The sequence below is a fragment of the Tupaia chinensis genome, unplaced genomic scaffold, assembly GCF_000334495.1.
Source record: "Tupaia chinensis unplaced genomic scaffold, TupChi_1.0 Scaffold000316_1, whole genome shotgun sequence".
NCBI lineage: Eukaryota > Metazoa > Chordata > Mammalia > Scandentia > Tupaiidae > Tupaia > Tupaia belangeri.
Window position 1 is genome coordinate 7,592,639 of NW_006159809.1, and position 20,645 is coordinate 7,613,283.

The 20,645-nt window shown below is 46.8% G+C and overlaps 1 protein-coding gene across 2 annotated transcripts in view; it reads left to right on the plus strand.

Moving 5' to 3' along the window:
- TGFA (transforming growth factor alpha) overlaps positions 1 to 20,645 on the plus strand; it is a 128,414-nt gene that overhangs the window by 25,885 nt on the left and 81,884 nt on the right. For both annotated transcript variants that reach the window (XM_006151274.3, XM_014588904.2), the window contains exon 2: positions 8,242 to 8,295. In XM_006151274.3, coding sequence (XP_006151336.1) covers positions 8,242 to 8,295 — 54 coding nt within the window. The remainder of the gene's footprint in view (positions 1 to 8,241; positions 8,296 to 20,645) is intronic.

A 20,645-nucleotide genomic window follows, 5' to 3' on the forward strand; every position in this document is an offset into this window, starting at 1 on the left:
CGAACCGCGGTTGACTACATGGGAGTCCAGCAACATAGCCATTACGCTAACTGCTGGTCCCAAGTCTCTTTATTCTTAGTGACACTTTAATTATGTTTAGTATGTGACATAACAGTAAATACCAAATTTGGGAATTCTGTTCTTTATTTCGTTGATTCTTTCTAACAACCTGTGTGAGAGATGAATATCTTAATATCCTTTTACAGGAAAGGAAAGCGAGGGTGCCACCAGCAGGAGTCAGGGTACTTGGCAGGACGAGATGGATGGAGTGTAGGTAGAAACAGGGTCTGGGACCAGAGTATGCCCTTGAAATCTCTGCCCAGGACCTTGGATGGGGTCCTGTCTCTGGACTGGGTTCTGTGAGCCGTGCAGAGCCATGGAGAGTTTGTCGGGAAGGAGCGATATGGTCCAGCAAGCTCACTCTGGCGGCTGAAGCAAAGAGACAAAAAAAAAGCTGCTGGCAGGAAAACTAGTTTGGCAACTCTAGTGAGAGTCCAGGGAGAGGAGATGGGGCCTGAATTGGGGCAGCAGCAGTGGGATGCAGGGACTGGATGAGGAGACAATGTGGAAACCTGTGTGTAGGAGGGCTTGGCGGGGATGCGGGGTACAGGGACAGGAGGGACTGACAATAGCCGTCTGCTCTTCACCCCCTCCCAGACTGAGGAGGAGGTGGGACGTGCAGGCCTCGGTCAGGGTGGCAGATGGTGTTTGATGCATGGAAAGAGGGGAAGCATCTATGGAAACGTAGGATCGGTGAGGTGCTTTTGATGGGCTATAGTGGGGACTTCAGCCTTTAGAAAAATGGAGGGCTCCATTTTTCTCTGAGACTGCACATTTTGCCTGCTTCCCATTCAAGACAGGAAATCCACCTACAAAAGGATGGAAAGGACCATACACCCTGGCCAGCTAGTTGAGGAAGATCAATGGACTGGTCTTCATAGAAACCTACAACTGGGGACTTGGCCAATTTTCTGGCCCAACTCTACCATTTAAAGTTAAAGAGCCCAAGACTGAGAGAAGTGAAATGACATGCTAAAGTAATACCATTCTTGGAGGACCCTCGTCTCTGGGCTTCCCTTTAGCTCACGTTCCCCCTACCATACACAGCCAGCTTCTGTCTGTGTGAGAAAAAGAGGAGACGGTCTCTCCTACCAAGCCTGTGTTCCTTGGCTATTCTTCATAGGACCAAACTACTGCAAAGTGGGGCCAGCTGGGCTCCATAATGCAAGCTCGCAATGTCTGTCACGTGAAAGCTGGGTGACCTCGGGCAGGTTCCTCAACCTGCTGTCTCTCCACTTCCTTACCTCTAAAGTGGGAGCGTAATCGCGCCTCCTTTGTATGCTGGGTGTCAAATAAGATGATGCAGGGCACGTAGTCAGTGCTCAAACACAAGCTGCTGTCATTTTTACTAATCACCGTATCACCACAATGGCTGAATCATCCTATGACTGAAGGATGTGAGGAGGGAGCTTGGGAGACCCGTCAGGCTCCCTCCACCGCCCTGCCGGTAGCACAGAAGGTCTTCCCAGTTCACTTGGACACTGCCATGGCCGCGTTCGGGAGCAGAGGTCAGGACCTCGTTTGTGTATGTTTATGACTAAGTGCTGCCCCTTCCTTGGCGCCTGAAACATGACACTAACCTTTTCAAGTTCCCTCTCCACCAGACTGTCTCACTAGGTAGCATGGACCTGTGTTTTGAAAAGAGTGTTCCAGAGGCTGGGATGGTGACAGAAAGAGCCCTCTGTCCCATGGGCCCATCTGCCTAAGGTGATTCATTCCCTTGTCACATATTTCTAAACTCTCCTTGCCATCCCCAGAGCTGTCCGAATCCTGTCTGGCCAGTTCCTCTGCAGATTCCTCTGCAGCTTTGCCCAGCGACCTCTGGAGCTAGCGCTCTGGCATCACTGGGAGCAGGGGCCAATGCCTGCCACCTCTTCCCGGAAGAGAGAGCACAGACTCTCCGAAGGCCGTCCTCCAACGGGGGGTGGGGGGTGGGGGGGAAGAGAGTGTGTGCTACCTGACTGCTTTCAGCTCTGGCATTTACAGATATTCTTTAGGGGGAGAGGGCTCATGGTGCCAGCTTCTGCCAGTCTCCCTCGTCGTCATTATCTGCAGGGCATTTCCTATTTCCTTCTGAATCCCTCCTGGCCCCGAAGCTGGCAGGTAGCTATCAACCCCGGCGATCAACCTCTCAGCTTTAAGAATATTGCTAGTCGTACAATTTGGCAGTTTTTGCTGTGCAATTAAAATCCTGCAGGGTTTGTAGGTAACACTTAAACTTTAGTGTGTAACTCCTAAGGGAAGATGCCGTGAACCATACTGGGTTCTGGGCGACCCATGTTCACCAATGTTGTGCCCACCTGGGTACACTGCAGACCTTACACTGGCCACAGGATTGCTACCCTCTAGGTACCACTTACGGCTTCCTGAGTTCCTGGCTCTATTCTCAAAGAACCCCCAATCCAAGCATGGCAGGAGAGGAAGGGGGAGCCCAGCTACCCCTGGACACGCACACCTCTTTCTGCCCCTCTCTCTAGCATGACTCCTGTCCCTTCTGCCTGCATCCTTCTTTACCTGAAGGCTTTTCCTCATTACCTTCATCCAAAAGGGCCTCCACAACCTCTCTCCATCCGACAGCACAACCTCATCCTTCACCCAGATCCAAACAGGATGAGATGTAGAGCTCTTGATATCCTAGAGGGACGAACTGGTTCATACAGCGGAGGGGGCAGAAGCCTGGCTGCTGCAGGGGGCCAGAGCAGGCACGGTGAACTCTGCAGGGTGGCAGAGGCCGGAGGATGCTCCTGCCGGGTCTGAGCATGACAGCTGAGTGTCCACACAAGGTGCTCACAAGGCTGAGGGGCAGTTGACGATAGAGGGTGTCCTGTACTTAAGGCACAGAATTGCCAATCCCATTCTGGAGTGAGGGGCTAAGATGAGTGCCCACTCTGGGCCCAGGGCACGTTCCCGCTGGCACATCATGGACGGGTTGGGGATGGCCGCGCTTCCATAAACCCGTGAGTTGATAAACTGGCCTCTCATGTTGTTTCTGGTAGGAACTTTTATCCAAGTTGCGAACAGCTAAGTGATGAGTATGGCAACCCCTGTCCTTCCTGGAGGGCATGCTGTCACTCTATTTTGGGGGACAAGAGGTCAGTCTTTTGTAGAGGGATTTTCCTGTCTGGAGCTGAAGAGCAGCCTTATAGGGAGGCTGTCCCAGAGGAAAACTAGCTGGTGGCCATCAAGCCTGCCTTCCTGTCCCCAGCCCATGGCAGGCAAGGTCTGGCTTTGAACCTCAGTCAGGAGGAAGCCATGGTGGTGGCTGTCAAGCCTGCATCTGAACTGCATGTCACCCAGAGCCACTGCATGTGGTGGCTGTCCCTGTGGCTGTTCCTGGAAGGCCTTCACACAGCCGACTTTCCAGCACAGCAGCATGGCCAGAGCCTGGGCAGGTGGGGCAGCTGGTGAGTCTGGATACTCACACTCTTACCCCAGACAGACCTGGCTCAGAGGGGAGATCGAAGGCCCGACGCCAGGCCTGCTGAGTCCATTTCGAGGACTAATCAGGTGGACCATTAAGTGATGAACACACTCCTAGCAGGACTCCCTGGCAAGTTGTGGTCAGAAGGACTGTTGTGTGGTGCGGTGATGAAGCACTGCCTTAGGCATGGGATTTGGACAGACTTGAGTTTAAATCTGGCTGCAGGAACATTGGCAAATGTCTTAACCTCTCTAAGTTTCCTCATCTGAACAGTGGGTTGTTTGCACTGGCTGGACCAGAAGGCAGGGAGACTGGGAAGTGCCTAGGTCATGGGTTGTTAAGGGGACTAAGTAAGATAACTCTTGCAGCACCCGCATGCTGGGCCCGGAACAAATGCATGCCCAATACGTGGTACACACCCACCTGAGACGTAAGCGCCGAGCCCCTGTCTTCTTACCCTCTCAGGGAGCTCACAGTCTAGTGAAGAGAGAGCAGAGGCCTGGCCTCGCATTGCAGAGCCTCAGCTCAATGGCACATGAACTAAGATGGCAGAACCCCAGGGCTTCCAGGGTTGTTTTCTGTGGCCTTGTGCAGGTACAGAAAGCAACTATCCCTGTCAGGGTGCTCAAGTTGTGAATAAAAATGCAGCATCTTTTATCTGTACAACACGGTAGTTTTGCACACATTAATTCCCCAAGTGCCCGAGGGCTTGGCAGCTGGTAGCCCAGAGCGGGCCCCTGTCTCACACCCTTATCTTCCTGGACAGCTGGCATGCGTTGCGCTGGCCGGGGTGCAGCTGTACAGTGTTTGCCGTCTCGTCGCAGTCGTGCTTAAGCAGTGGCCTCCTTGGACCAGGAACTACTATGTTCACCCGGACTGACGGGATACGGGGTGGGGAACGAGGTGTGAAGATAATGCATTAGTTCAGGGACAGTTCATGACAGGCCAGTCACACTCCCCCTCAAGAGGTATGCAAAGCATCCCATGTCATCTTTGACGTGATTACAGATCACCGGCTGATTTTGGTTTAGAGTGGTTTGTGGTGGTGCCAGCAAAGTCAGAATGCGACTGTTCCCAGCTTTTTTATTTAAGTTACGTATTTTACTCATGACAGAGAGCACGTGTGCAAGAGAGAGAGAGAGGACAGTGTTGTCACACTCCAGTCTCCTCTCCCCAGCTTTCTAGCCCTCAGGACCTTGGACACAGGCACATGCACCAGGTGTGTTTTCAGTCCAACCCAGGGATCCAAACTCAAGTCAGCTGTGTGGCTTCCAGCACTGCAGTTCAGTTTACTGCCAACCGTGCCACCTGGCAGTGCCAGGCCACTCCCAGCTCTGAGCATGCCACCACCACGGCTCTTCCTGGCCTGGATAAGAATGCCTCATTTTAACACTTGGGGTGTGGGTTACAGACTTACCCTTTTAAATGTGTCCTGGGGACCCCTAAGAGCCTGGCTCCCAAAATTAGCATCCTTTGAGCAACAAGAAAAAATTGCACAGGGAAGACACATGATTTTACTAACTTTCTCTCTCCGTTCCAACCCTACCCTGCCTCCAACTCCAGGCCAACTATCTGGGTCAGGATTCTGTAGAAATATTTGGGGGGCCAGCAGGCGGCATGGTGGTTGGGGTCCTAGACTCCCACATGACCGATCACGGTTCAAGTCCCAGACCCAGCGGCTTAAAACTCATATGCCAGGCATGTGTACATACATGCCTAAAATCTCAAGAGGAGAATGGAGGAAAAGGGATTATGGCATGGTTAGCCCCCTGGGGAGTGATCTCTCTCTCTATCTCTGTCTCTGTCTGTCTTTCTGGTGAGTACATGCACTATATAGCAAAAATCTCTCTCAAAAAGAAACAATAACAACAACAAAAAAAGAAATCTGGGAAGTCCACCCCAGGCCTCCAGTAAAAGTTCCTATGATGTGTCTCATGTCAAAGGCTGAAAGAGTTGTGAGCATGATTGCTGTATCTGTTCCAAGTGCGTCTCCCACCCGCCCCAGTCCCCGGAGGCAGACAGGTGTGTTACACTGAGAGAGGAGGGGCAGTGAGGCCGGGGTTGCCCCAGTCCCGTGCACTGCAGGAGTGTCAGGCAGAACTCTTCTTGTTTTCTGGGCAGACTTGAATCACATGCCTTCTGGGCTAACCTGTCGGAGGCCAACCCTTTTGCATGGTCACTGTGGCATCGTTTTGCATTTCAGTTTTTGGGAAGTCATTTTGGGTGCGTTCATGCTGATTGTGTAGTTCACACCAGGTTCCTTCTTTGTGGGATTTTTGCTGGCCTGTTTTTCAGTACTGTAATGTGAGGGCATTTAAGGTCATCTGATGACAGGAGTGGCTTTAGGGGCATATGACCTCAGTGGCACAGAGAGTCCGGTGCTCAGGAGGGCCCTGAGTCTGGGATTTGACACTGCAGTTGCAGTCGCAAGTGCATAGTTTTATCTTTGAATTTGTGTCTTGGAAATGAAGTCTGGCCGGACAATGGAATGTGACTGGGGCCTTGCAGGTCCCCGTGGTCCTGCCTAACGCCATCTCTTTGCCTCTCCTGGGTGGGCTCTTCTTCCTGGTGGGACCTAGACACACAAAACAGACTGGAGTTAAGTGTGGGCATGGCATCCCACTGTATCTCAGGGCAGGGCATGGTGGCAACTGTCTCCACCCTGAGCCTACATCTCCAGGGCATGTTCGCTAGGCAAATAGTGAAGGGGAAGTCTCCCCACTTCCCCATATCCAGGTACTGAGAGCATCCTGGCACGGAGAGTGCAGTATCCTTGGGGTCACCCTACACTGTAGATTGGGGCTGCTGATTCCTGGAAAGAGGAAACACCTGACTAGACTTTTCTGCACCCAGCTTGACCATAGCACATCTGTCCAGCTGCTGCCTGGGAGGAAAGCTCAGCAGTCGGTGGCCCCTGCATCCTTGTGCACTTTGTCACCAGGACCCCATGCACTCTTCAGTGGCCACGCTTACCCTGCAAGTATCTGCACGCCCTCAGAAGAACATGACATAAATAACAAAAGCGCCATGCATGCATAGCAATGTGAATGTACTTAATAGCACTAACATGGACTCTTAAAGATGGTTCACATCCCTGCATTGCCTCAGGGAAGAATAGGAACTACTCTGCCATTCTTGAGGAAGCCAGATGCCCGAGGATAGCTCACGCTGTAGACCCCCACGGCACCATTCCTACAATGGCGGATCCGCAAGAGACCCACCCTTGATCCAACATTGAATGGAATCTATGATCCCTATTGTTGAAAACTTTAAACTTGTGGCCCTTCTCCCTTTACTTGCAGGTATCACATTTTCAATGGTTCCCCTGGAAGACAACTGTATATAGCAGAGATAGTGTAATGGGAGAGGGGGAAAGGGCAGAGGGTCAAAGATAGGATAAAAAACATATATGTATGTATACATTGTATGAAAGTAGAAATGGAATATTATTGATGATAACATGCTGGTATGGAGGATCTATTGCTGAGTGAAATAAGCCAGGCTATGAAAGAAAGATATTGTATATATCCACTCAATATACACCGACTATCCGCACTCTATAGTAGAGAGCAATAAATCGGAGGACATAAAAACAGTGAAGGTACTTAATGAGAATAGGACAATGTGGAGTGGGGTGAGTGAAGAGAAGAGGATAGAAGGGGATAGCAAGTGAACAATAGAGAGTCAGGACGTTAGTGAGAAATAGAGAGGGCTTATAAACTGTTGATGATGACATGTATAGTATTCTCAACTGGATTGGTATGGGAGGTGTTTCAAGATGGGCAAAGTATTTTGGGGCGCCAAGGCTGCGTCCGACCGCGGGACGTCGCGGGCCCTTCTATTGTGATGGTGTAAAGTGATTTAATAAAAAAAAAAAAAAGATGGTTCACATGATAAATTTTATGTATATTTTCTACCACACAAAAAAATATGTTTATAAGGTATCAAAAAACGTGAGAAAATTGGGACCAGCAATTGGCATAATGGCTATGTCGGTGGACTCCCATGTAGTCGACCACGGTTCAAGTCCTGGGCCTGGTGGCTTAAACTCACGCTGGGCTCGTATGCGTGCATGCCCAAGATCCCCAGAGGAGAATGGAGGAGAAGGGATTGCGGCGTGACCATCCCCCCTGGGGGGTGATTTCTTGCTTTCTGTCTCTCTGTCTCTCTCTGTCTGTCTGGCGAGTGCGCACGCCCTATAGCAAAAACCTCTCCCCCCAAAAAAAAATAATGTGAGAAAGTACCATGACAGGTGGATCGAGAGACTATGAAAGAAAAGGGGGAAAAAAATCTGTATTTTAGTGTCATCAATGGGCACTTTTTTCCTACCATTTTTGGTTTTGTTTCTGTTAGTGCTTGCTATAGGGTGAGTGCACCCACCAGAGACAGACAGAGAGAGAGGGAAAATGATGGTCACAGCCCAGTCCTTTCTCTTTCATTCTCCTCTCAGGATTTGAGGCACACACACGCACACATACCCGGCATGATTTCCAAGCTGTCAGGTCCAGGATTCGAACTCCAGAGTCAGCTCTGTGGGATCCAGCTGCCTGAACCTCCATGCCACATGCTGGCCCCTTTTCCTGCTTTTTGAACAAGGGATCTTTGTTTCCATTTTACACTGAGCCCCAGAATGGATGCAGCTGGACCTGTCCTTGGACCACTTTGTTCAAATTCCCAAGTCTCAGAGGCCCTGCTGGAGATTGTCTGAGGCTGGCTCTCGCTGAACACGCTCTCACCTCTCCTTCCTCTTCTCCTCACAGGTATCGTGCTGGCCGTGTGCCAAGCCCTGGAGAACAGCACGTCCCCTCTGAGTGGTGAGTCCAGCTTCTCCTGGGTGTGTGTGCTGGTGCACAGGGTATGGGAAGGCAGAAAGCCAGCCGTGTGGAGCCCGAGCTCACCTGGGGAGCTCCCTGCCTGTGCCTCCTGCACCCTGACCCTGCAGCTCTCTCTCCACTGGCCCAAGGGAGTGCTTGCTAGAAGGTCTTAGCTGTAGGCCCAAGGGGAATGGGGGGTTGTTCCTGGATTCTTCAGGGCCCCACCTGCTCCCACCTGTTCCTGGCTGCTCAGTTAGTGTGGGCAAGAGTGCTGGAATGTGGGCCCTGCAGGATCCAAGGGTCTGGAGCTAGCCACATTGTTCCAGCTCATGGAACAGTTCATCTGAAGAATGCAGATTCTTGAAGTCCCTGGTCTGCTTCTGCCTGGCGATCTTCGTTTCGTTATTTTCTGGTTTATGTTTTGATATTTGTTGTACTGGTTTCCTTTCTTCCATTATAAAGGTAGACCCTACCTAGATCAGCATCTCGGGGAGCTTGGGGGTGCAGGAGATAAACCATTCCTGACCATACCACTGCAGAGAAGCATCCACCGTTACACTAACATGCTGCTTTTAGCCTTTGTCTGTATGCGTTCATATTTTTGTACCATTAGCCCTGGTGAGGGAAATATTTTGATTTCTCCTTTTTAAATTCAGATCTCAGTGCGGGGGGAGGGGCGAGTTGTGCATGTTTCCATGTTGCTGGAACGTCCTGGAATTTATCCTTTCAAAATGTCACAGTGTTCTATTAAAATGGGCACATGTGACTTAATTAAGAATTCCCTGTGGGATATTTATGGTGCCTCCGGTTTTTGAAGTTATGATACTACATCTGCATGCCTAGAAGCGTTCTCCTTCTTGCGAATTCTTTCCTGAAGATATATCTCCAGGAGCAGGAACAAATACATCCATGCCCCTTGGTAGGGGTTGCCAAATAGCTTCTCAAGTAAATTGCACTGGTTTTTACTAGCGAAGCCTAAGTCCTCCAGTTTCACTGTTCCCTTGTGAACACGGAGTACGTCCCACTGACTTCTGCTCCATCTGTTCCAGCAGCAGCCCCAGCTCTGTCTCCCTAGTTATTTCAGGGAGGTCCCAGCAGGGAGGGCCGGGTAGTTCTATGTCCATAAATTTTCTAACCAACCAACAGTGTCCTTGGTACTTTGTTCTTCCTCTCTTCTATATCTTTCTCTCCGACCCTACTGTAGGTGACACTGCCACTCCCACTGGGTGCCACTGCTTTTGCAGCCCCACAGTCCCCTCTTGGCACTCTTATTGTCAATGCACTTGAACCCTTATGATACCCAAGCCACTCAGTGGTTCCTGATGACACAGAAGAAAATGCCTCTCTTCCTTTGTGAGGAGAGGTCTTCAAAGACTTTATGGAAAATACATATTATGAGAAAAGTATGCATAGATTTCAAAAACTTTTTGCATTAAAATAAACCCTAATTCCATTTTTCATGAACTTTTTGAAGTCCCCTCACATGCCATGCTTTGTTGGGGCTGGAGATGGGAAGATGTGAGTCTGTCTATCTCAAAGCAGTGCTTATGGGGAACGGTCTACCAGAGCTTCCATGAAGCAGGTCTTCCACTTCTGAGTTACCGCCCACACACAAAGGCCTCGGATCTGAACATGGAGGAGGATAGCCCAGTGACTCCACCATGCTGTCCTCTGAATTGCCCCAATCTTCTCCTCACAGGTGCAATTTCAGCCCCTCCTACAGATAGACCTCTGGTGACCTGACTAAACACTGGGAAATGCTGATACTCCGGCAGCAGTAATTCACTAGCCATTGTTTGTGAGATCCTGGACACTGGGCCAGTTGGGAGTTACCACTTGTGCTAATATGTGTCTCTGTTACCTATCTCCAGGCATCCTGCTCGGTTGAGATGCCTCCTGTGTGGACTATAACCCTTTTGCATCTTTTTGACCTAGTTGAGTAGACTGAAGCATAAAGGCCTGGAGGCTGGGCCAGATGTGTTGGATCCATGGGCCCCCTTCTCCCATTTTCTGGTTCTCTTCAGCCTTTGTAGTCCTCACTATAGGACCTTGTAAGCCAGGAGCCAGGTCCTCACCTTCGGGTGACCAGTTGCATGATAGCAAATGCTGACACTACCATGCATGGGAAGGGAACACGCCTGGTCATTATACCCCCTTCCAAATCTCTGTTCATTCATACAGACCAAAAAAAGCCCAAGGGCGGTCATGCCTGAGCCTTTTCCCTTAGGGGCTTGGCGTGGCCTCTGCCTAGGCCTTTTGGAGTTTCCCAGGCCTTCCTTGGCAGACATGGACAGACTGATGCATTAATCTGAAAATGCCTGTCCTTGCCACAGGATTGGCGTTCTCCTCCGCTATGAGAACGACCCCCACATGGGCAAGGACCTGAGGTTGACTTTCCCTGGTGGTGATGCACAGGCAAGCCCCTTCTATGCCACATTGTCCCCTGTGACTGGCTGATGCCACTCTCTGGCCCACAGTAGGGAGTGAGGGTAGAGCTGTGAGCCCCCACAGTTGGCCTGGGGCTTGTGGAGAAGAGAGCTGGGGTGCCCATCTGACCCATGTGTTGCTATCTGCTTATTGTTTTCCTTAGCCATGGAACTTGCACCCCAATAATTTAGAGATTCACCAAATAACTCTTTCCATGTTTGTCGACTCTCTGCCCTGCCTATGGCACCCAAGCCTGAGTTCAGAGAGGGCTGAGCTAGGAGACAAGTCCAATAGTGACCGGGTCATAGTCACCCCTCCACAGCTTGGGGCTTCGTGACTGAATCAAGCTGGTTTTCTCTACTTTCTGTTCCTCAGGCTGGCCTGCCTGAGTCCTGCAAGACTCCTCAGCCCTGAGAGTCCTTGGCCCTGCAGCCCACCCCGCTGTCTCCTCACAGACAGGGCTGCAGTCCTATGGTGGGTGCAGCTCAAACTGGGTACCAACCCCCACCAGCCACACTCAGCCTCCCCAGCATTGTGTGTGAGTGCGTGTTCATGTGCATGTTTAACTTTGGGCCAATTTGATAAGTGAAACTGTTGACTTTGTATTTGGGAAACTTTTACCCACAGAAAAGAAGTAAAAATGAAATCAGTCCCCATAGACCCAATCACCCAGCTTCAACCATTAACATCACTCTGGCATTTTTTTCGCATCTATCCCCCCCCACACACACCCCCTTTGTTGGGGTACTTAAAGCAAAGCCCATTCACTTGTGAACACTTCGTGATGTACCTTTTTTTTTTTTAATTTTGTCAAAGGGCACATGTATTCACTAGAGACAGAGGTGGGGGGTATGAAAAAGCAGCCGCCCATGGGGCACGATCATGCTGCAATCCCTTCTCCTTCATTTCTCCCTCCTCTGGGAAGTCCAGGCATGCGCACACACACCCCCAGCATGTTTTCAAAGCTGCCAGGGCCAGGATTCCAACTGCAAGGTTAGCCACGTGGGATCTAGCACCTTCACCACCAGGGCACAGACTGGCCCCATTATATATAACTAATAGAAAAGAATTTTTTAAAACATAGCTGTAGTTCCATGACGTACTGCAGTGATCAACTGGTGATGTCTCCCATGGACCTAGGGACCTAGGATGGAGAGGTAGAAGTGTGATTGCCACAGATTTGATTCTCTTGAGGCTAGCTGCTATTTTACATTCAGGTTCTAACATTCTAGTTGCTGGAACTGCACAGAAAAGCAGGCCTTCTCTGCCTTGCCCTCAAGGAGCGCACTGCAGATGAAAAGGCAGCATAGGAATTCATGTGGAGGGCATGATCATGACACAGCACCCTCCGCTGACTGCTCCGTGCATCCTTAGAAAATACTTACTGTGGGAGTGAAACCAATAGTCTACAGTTTGAAACAGAGCGCTTCTATCTGCACGGTAACATGAACTACAGACAGGGTGAGAGTGGCAGCACTGATAGCTTAGAACATCTGTCACACCCTCGCAGGAAGGAGTAAGACCTAGCTTCAAAAGGCACTTTTTAATACCCCCTTAAAAGGGACAGAATGCACCCTAGCTCAGAAGTTGTTGGGTGGCTGCTTGCTTAACCCTCAGAAATGTTGCACAGTTCCCAGGCCGCCCATCTGGTTCTCATATTTTCATGAGACTCACTCTAATGACCAAGGGGGTGTGGTGATGGCCTCACTCAGACGCCTGGGTGCCAGGTTCCAGGCTTCCCTCGGCTATCTGCCTTGCATGATCTGGGTACTCAGGGCGGCTCTTTAAACCTCTGAACTTCTGCTCCTTCATCTTGTCTGTGTCTAATGACACCCACCTGGAATCAGGGTGTGCTTGAGTGTTCCTTAATTTAGTATCTTGGAGACTTAACAGAGGTGGTGATAAAAAATCATGGAAAAGTTACGATGTGGCTACTTATGGAGAATATCACCATTATTAGTTTACTTGGAAGCTGGTGATAGGGATCCTGGGCACAAATATATTGAGACGACAAGTTCGGGCTCAAGGTGCACAGAAGGAGAGCATATCAGATTATAGGGAAATACCTTTGAAGCCATTACTTGTTTGGAAACAGGTAGAACATGGGTCAGCCAGCAAGCAAGGGATCTGGTTATTGCTCATCTCACTTAACAAAAGCTTTTCAGAGCTGCAAAGTGCTTCCCCATTCCATTGTCTAGAGTTTTCCCACGTTGAGCTGAAGTCATTCTAAAATTAGAAGGCTCACGTGTTCTACCCAGGTACGTGGTTCACCTGTTCCAAATATGCATCTATAACACAAGAGACTTGATATGTCTTAGTTTGGGAGTAAAACCACGTTTGTGCTCTTGTTTTAGCAAGTGCTTAGGGGAATGTCAGGAGAAAAGAAGAGATTCCCCTTTTCCTCTCCAGGATTTATCTGTGTCATCTGCTTCCTCACTTCACCTTCTTTCTGCAAAGGAAATTGTGCCGAGTCACTTGCTTTTTTGAGCAAAGGCTGCTCAAGGTGGTAGACAGAAGAAGGATGTGGAATCAGGGGTCATAATTCTGTAGACCTTAGGAGAGCTTTTCAATCTCCCTGCACCTCAGCCCCACCCCACTCCACCTCCCCGCCCTGTGCCAAAATCTGGAGTAGGATTAAGTCAGTGTTTCTTCAAACCGTGAGTGGCAAAAATCATCTTTAGTGGGTCATGACGAATATTTTATTTTACAAAATGAATAGCTTAGAACAGAGAATTTCAGAGTGCATTACACAGTGGAAGGACAGGTAGCATTTCATGATCATTTTTAGTTATTAATAGATTCACATAGTGGTCTTCTATACCATTTACTCACGTGAGCTGCACCCATCCTGCATCCCCTATACTTTCAAGATTTGATTTCTTCATCAGTAAGAATCTAGGCACTTGTAGAGTCAGTGCCATAAATCTTTCTAACCCTGTCCATTTCCCTCCTGTGTACCCCTAGACTTTTATAGTTGTCCACCCCTAATGGGATAGATCTTCTAATGTACTTATCTTCAAGTCTTTTCAAAACACTCATAGAAACAACAGCTATTTCCTTACACAAAGTTATTTCATTAATTTGCGCAATATGTAATTAAATTACGTAAATACAATAATAGGTACAACTGACATAAACAGGTTTGGGAACAAACATAAATGTCCTCTTGGTAAATATACAGTCTTAGTGGTAAGAATAGCAATAGACTTGTAAACTAGAGTAGACAACTAACCGGGTTTTTGCATGCTGTGAGCATTTGTCTAGATGTTTCAGCAAAGGAATGGAGACTATGGTATTGGGTATATCAGGCTTGATTTATGAAGAGTCTAGTGAAGAAATTATCTACTATCTTTGAAAGAAACAAATGACATAAAAATTTAGGTCTTTGGAAGTCTTACTGTTCTCCCACTTTTTCATTTTGAACATTTATTTAGCACCTATCTACTAAGTACTATCTCACCCTAGCATTGTCCTTAGCCCTAGAGATACCCATGAAAATTAATCCTGAGCCCTGGCATCAGAGAGTATAGGGTTAGGTAGATAATGTTAATGGGGTTGACATCTCCAAATAAAAGCATATACAAAGCCATGATCTAATTTGATGGATTGCTTTAATGAAAATAGCACTTCTGCCATACTCGGACTTCCCACTTTTAATTAAGTTCTAGACCGCATGATTTTTATTCTCTTCGTTAAATTGCATCTTGCATAGTTTGGTGCTGGGCTGGTTTTCCACCCGATTAGTCTTTCCTCCGTGCTGCGGCTATTACCTGTGAAGCTGGCAAAGAGAGTATCTCTACCAGGCACCTGATGTTGCAAGAACAGAACCGACTACATATCTGCCCAGGTTAAAGGGGGTTGCTTTTAAGGAGGTGGCCCTTGGAGACACCGAACAACAGCTGAGCAGCCAGACCCAGAGGACAGGAGCCAGCTCAGCTGCAGAATTCTCAGTGTAGCAGTTTGTGGCCATTTTCCTTCCATGAAGACTGTTGTAACACCAACTCATTTAGTTTCTGCGCCTCTTAGCAGAGTCTCAAGAGAGAGGATCAGATTGGTTTGTCTTCCTTAGCCAAGCGTTCACTCAAGACTGTGGTGGCAAGTTTAGAAGGGGAAGCCTGCTAGGTGGTGGAGGCCAGTTCAGACCTTAGATAGGACTGATTTTTTTCACTGGACCTGGAGGATGTGGAGAATAGCATTCCCTAGGTCAAACTGGGAATCATTCCGTCAACAAGTATATAGTGAGGTTGGGCCTTTCTGGGCTCCCAGCCCTAGGTTCAGTCTCTTGAATGTGAAGACTCTGGAACTGGACAGGCTGAATTTAACTGCCACTTACTAACTGTAAGACCTTAGGTTAGTTACTTTACTTCTCTGTGCCTTGGCTTCCTTATCTGTAAAATGAGAATAGTGATGGTACCTATTTACAGGGTTATTGTGAATATTAAGAGCTTACTATACAAAAGGTCCTCAAAAAATTCATAGAGAGTATGTATTATTAAAAAACAAACAAACAAACAGAACTTCGGGACCAGCAGTTAGCATAATGGCTATGTCGCTGGACTCCCATGTAGTTGACTGTGGTTCACATCCCGGACCCGGTGGCTTAAAACTCACACCGGGCCCGTGTGCGTGCATGCCCAAGATCCTGAGAGGAGAATGGAGGAGAAGCGATTGCGGTGTGGCCATCCCCCCTGGGGGTGATTTCTCACTTTCTCTCTCTCTGTTTCTCTCTGTCTGTCTGGCGAGCACACATACCCTATAGCAAAAACCTCTAAAAAAAAAAACTATTAATGGATTTTTTAAAAAAAAATTGGGGGGAACATGTAGTCAACCATGGTTTGCGTCCTGGGCTCAGAGCAAGAACCTCTCCAAAATAAAATAAAATAAACTCCTACTTTAATCCCATTTTCCATGACTTTTTTTTTTAGAGAGGTTTTTGCTACAAGGCGCATGCACTCACCAGAAAGACAGAGAGAGACAGAGAGACAGAAAGCGAGAAATCACCCCCCTGGGAGGATGGCCACGCCACAATCCCTTTTTCTCCATTCTCCTCTCAGGGTCTTGGGTACGCACACACATGCACCCGGTGTGAGTTTGAGCCACCAGGTCCAGGATTCGAACCATGGTCGACTATGTGGGAGTCCAGTGACAGCCATTACGCCAACTGCTGGTCCCTCCCATGACATTTTTGAAGTCCCTCATATATAAAGTACGTGGAGATGTTTGTGCACACAGATCTACTCTAAGTGTCTGCCGCTGCTGCTATTACTATTCGTGCTGTCATTATTAGTCATGTATGGCTCATGAAGCAAGACCTGTATCTTTATGATGCTTTTTTTTAAGTTTGTTTATTCCATGAGTGAGAAAGAGAGTACACACTCCCAATAAGGTCTTGATGCCACGATCCACTCCCAGGTTCAGCCAGCCTGGATTCTGGGTACAAGTTTGCCCAGTGTAATCAGGAAGGTCTCCAGATGCAGACAACCTTCCCATATGGATCTGCCTTGCAGAGTATTGCATTTCACCACTGGCCACCACTTAGCCTCTTTATGATATTTTTTATCACCTTGTGTTAAGTCCTAAGGCAGTAGTTCCCACACTTCAGTGTGCGTAATGGTTATATTGCCGTCTCAGTTAAAATGCATATTCCTAGGCCCTCATCAGGCCCAGAAGTTGCATTTTTAGTTCTCAACCATATTTTATCATAGTTAAATGGGAAGAAAAGGCTGAGGTATTGTCACCTGAAAGTGACAATAGCACTCCCCATCCCTGAACTCTTCCTCTTCCTCACCTGAACAACATGGGATTCTGGGAGCAATGTATGTAATGTGTGTGTCCTAGGGCTGACTTTCTAGCATTCACCCAGCACCTTGGTAAAGAGAAATCCAAAAACCCCAGAAATTGAACCATCATTTCAAAGCATCCTCTTTCTCCTTGACCTTGCTGTGATGAAATAATAAGCACAGAAGTGTTCCAGTAAGGTATCAGCTTTGTTTTCCTTCACACCATTGATTAATATCCAAGTAATCGCCTGTACTTGATGTGTGGGATTCAAGGAGAGGGTCTTTTTATAGTGATTTATGTAGAAAAACTCCACTCCTAATTTCCTTTTCGATGCTCATGCTGTAGGAATTGAAGTGGGAGTACTGGTTAGAAATGTATAAAGATGAAAAATAATTAGATCATTAAACAGAGACCATGCCTAATTGAGGAACTAGAACTACTGGGATTAAATTCTTAATCATCTGGGGGACAACATAGAAGAAAATCCTATCTCTTCAAAAGAAGAATAAGAAAGTTCTTTGGTACCCTGGAGAAAGAGGATGTTATTATATCGAAGAGTTATTTGGCCCAATTTAAGTTGACTTTTATTTTTTAATAACTGAATGTGAGGGCTTATGACTGAGGGCTGAACTAGGCATCACAGGTGGACAAGGGCCTTAGGGTTCTTTAAATGATGAAGCTGAAGAGTAAATTGCCTGTATTAAATGACTGTCTGCAGAGTTGTGAACAAATCGGTGTTAGGAAAAGCTGGGTGCAGACTGTCTTCTGCCTGAGGGAACTAAAGGCTTCCTGAGGGAGTGGGATTTGTTGTTGTTGTTGTTTTCCTTGGACTTTTTTTTAAAGAGCACTTTTTACAGTTAAAGAAAAACATTTAAATTAACAAATAAAAATCATATGTATTTATGGTGTGCAGAATGATATTTTGATATATACGTACCTTGTGGAAATGGTTTAATCAAATTAGTTCATATATGCATTACCTTGCATATTTAAGACCCTCATTTCACACCCTATACATAATCAATTCAAAATGAACTAAGACTGAAGTATAGGATGTAAAACTAAGAATACTAGAAGAAAACAAAGAGAAAGAGCTCCATAACATTGGTCTAGGCCATACATTTTTAAATATGACTTCAAAAACATAAGCAACAAATTCAAAAATAGGCAAATGGGATTATCTCAAACTGAAAATTTTCTGCACAGCCAAGGAAACAACAGAGTGAAGAAACAGGCTACAGAATGGGACAAAATATTTGCAAACTATCTTAGAAGGGGTTTCATGGAAGTCTATATAAGAAGTCCAGTTCAATAGTAAATATGCCCACAGTTGTCTCCTCTAGAAGTATGCAGAGCCTTTTTGATTTAGGATATGGCAGAGGAAGTACCTGACAGCCTGCTTTTACTGCCCTAGAGAGAAGAAGCGAAACTGAATAGAACCACCTCTCCAGTGGTTACATTTCAATGGTTAACTTTAGTAAAGAATGTTCATACTACAAGGTTATTCAGATAGTTGCTCTTTTTTAAATTATTGATTTAATTTAATTTATTCATTCATTTCTTTTCATTTGACCGGAGAGAGAGACAGAGAGAGAAAGAGGAGGAAAAGAAGCAAGACACCAGATCTGGCACTCAAACCATAGTCGCCCATGTGGGAGTGTCCAGTGCCTTAACCACCACACCACCTGCTGGTCCCAAATAGTGGTCTCTTAAAAGTAGTATTAGTTGATTAAGCCAAAAGAATTCTCCAAAGTTATATTTGGCCATTAATGCTGCAGATTGACATATTGACATAAGCTTGGCTTAAGTAGTACTATATAACTTCATGAGTGACTATATCCCCTGAGTCAGGATGTGTTCTGTTTTGTTTGGAGAGGTTTTTGCTATAGGACACGTGCACTCGCCTGAAAGACAGAGAGAGACAGGGAAATGGAAAGGGAGAAATCACCCCCCAGGGGGGATGGCCACACTGCAATCCCTTCTCCTCCATTCTCCTTTTGGGGTCTCGGGCATGCACACACATGTGCCCAACATGAGTTTAAGCCACCGGGCCCAGGACTCGAACCACAGTCGACTACATGGGAGTCCAGCGACATAGCCATTACACCAACTGCTGGTCCCCAGATATTGTTTTTAAAGAGTGCTTTGACAACATCAGTATTTTAAAATATCAATGTATTGAAATAAGCAAACGGTGTAGCAGTGAAGCTGCTGGATTCCCACATGGCCAACCACAATTTGAGTCCTGGACCTGGTGGTTTAAAAATCGTGCTGGATGCATGTGCATGCATGCCCAAGAACCCAAGAGGAGAATAGGAAAAAAGGGACTGTGGCCTGGCCATCTCCCCTGGGGGGTGATTTCTCACTTTCCCTCTCACTGGCTCTGTCTCTTCCTATCTCTGTCTCTCTCTCTGTCTCTCTCAAGTGCATGTGTCCTAAGGCAAAAAAACTCTTAAAAAAAAAAAACAGTTAATTTTTATTGCTGTTCAAAGGCTGATGTAATTTAAAATCTGGCTCAGGCGTGCTCAGTGTTTTGTTTTTAATTGAAAGAGTTCCTGACACTCAGGCCACTTGTATGTAAATCCTCAATGAAAAGAGCACATCTCTAGAGGCCTCTGGCATCTCTTACTAGAATTGTGTTCAGTCCAGCTGGTGGCATGATGTTTAAAGGCAGCTAGATCCCACATGGTTGACTGCACAGTTTGAGTCCTGGGCCCAGTGGCTTGAAAAAAATACCAGGTGTGTGTGTGTGCAGGCCCAAAATCCTGAAAAGAGAGAGAAATGGAGGAAAAGAAATTACAGCATGACCATCTCTCGAGAGGAATGCTTTATCACCCCCTATCTTGGTCTCTCTCAGGTGAATGTATATACTCCCTCTAGCAAATTAAAGAAAAAAGAAAAGAGAACTGTGTTGTCTTGTCTGGCAACCACATGGGGCTGTGAAGAATGTGACATGTGGCTGGTCCATGTGACGTGTTGGAAATATACAGCCTATCCTGGATAATGAAGACCTCATGCATTTAAAAAATGAATTACACCTTATTAATAAATGTTTATATTTATCATTTACTAAAAATGACACTGTTTTTTCTATACTAGGTTAGATAAAATGTATTACTCAAATCAATTTTTCTTTCTTTTTCCCTAAAGGTGAGTACTAGAAAATATAAAATAATTCATGAGTCTCACATTTATTTCACAGTCCTAGAACCTCAGAACACAGCTGTTCTTATTCACACCTCTTCCACCCATCGTAAATGCCAGCCTCTCAGGTCAACCCTCCTTCATCTCATCCCAGCACTGTGCTCTAGCCCAATGGTCTAGTGCTTAATCATGTCCTTGTACCTGTGAAAGTGTTCCGCACAGGGAATGTTGACTTGTCCTTTAAGATCTAGGCCACACATCTCGAGAGAGACCTCCCTTGACCCACCTCAGGCAAAAGTAACTTGTGTGTCTTCTGCCCGTTTCCTTGTTTCTGAAATACTTTTCCTACTGTCTCCTCTCTCACGGTGAGATCCTTGAGGACTAGGGACTATGTCTGCTCATCTCTGTATAAGATGAACCTGTTACACAGTGCCTGAAATAATAGGTGCAAAACAAAAGTTAAATGAATACAGTACTGGGTCTGGCAGGTGGTATGGTGATTAAGGTGCTGGATTCCCATGTGGCCGACTGTGGTTCAGGTCCTGGACCTGGTTGGTGGTTTGCTTTCTTGCTTTCTCTCTGTCTGTGTCTCTCTGGTCAAATTAAAAAATAATAATAAATAAATAATTCTTTAAAAACAATTAAATGAATACAGTACTGACACTCTGTAGCTCACTAATTCCGATATAAAGAAATAAAGTACAGAAAGTTAACACAGTACTGGGCTTGCTTCTGAAAGTGAGGGCCACAGACTGTCGGCATAAGAATCATCTAGAACGCTTATACAATTAAGAGACCTAGATTTTACTACAGACTAATATATTCAGGCAGGAAATGTTAGGTTATGCTACAATCATATATTTCATTGGCTTCGTAGCAAAAGTTTAATTCCTACTCCATATCCACTGTGGGCCCTGGGTGACTTTCCAAGGATTAAGTTACCCTCCATATCAGCAAGTGGAATATAAGGTGTAGTACCAGATTCGAGTGCTCCCACC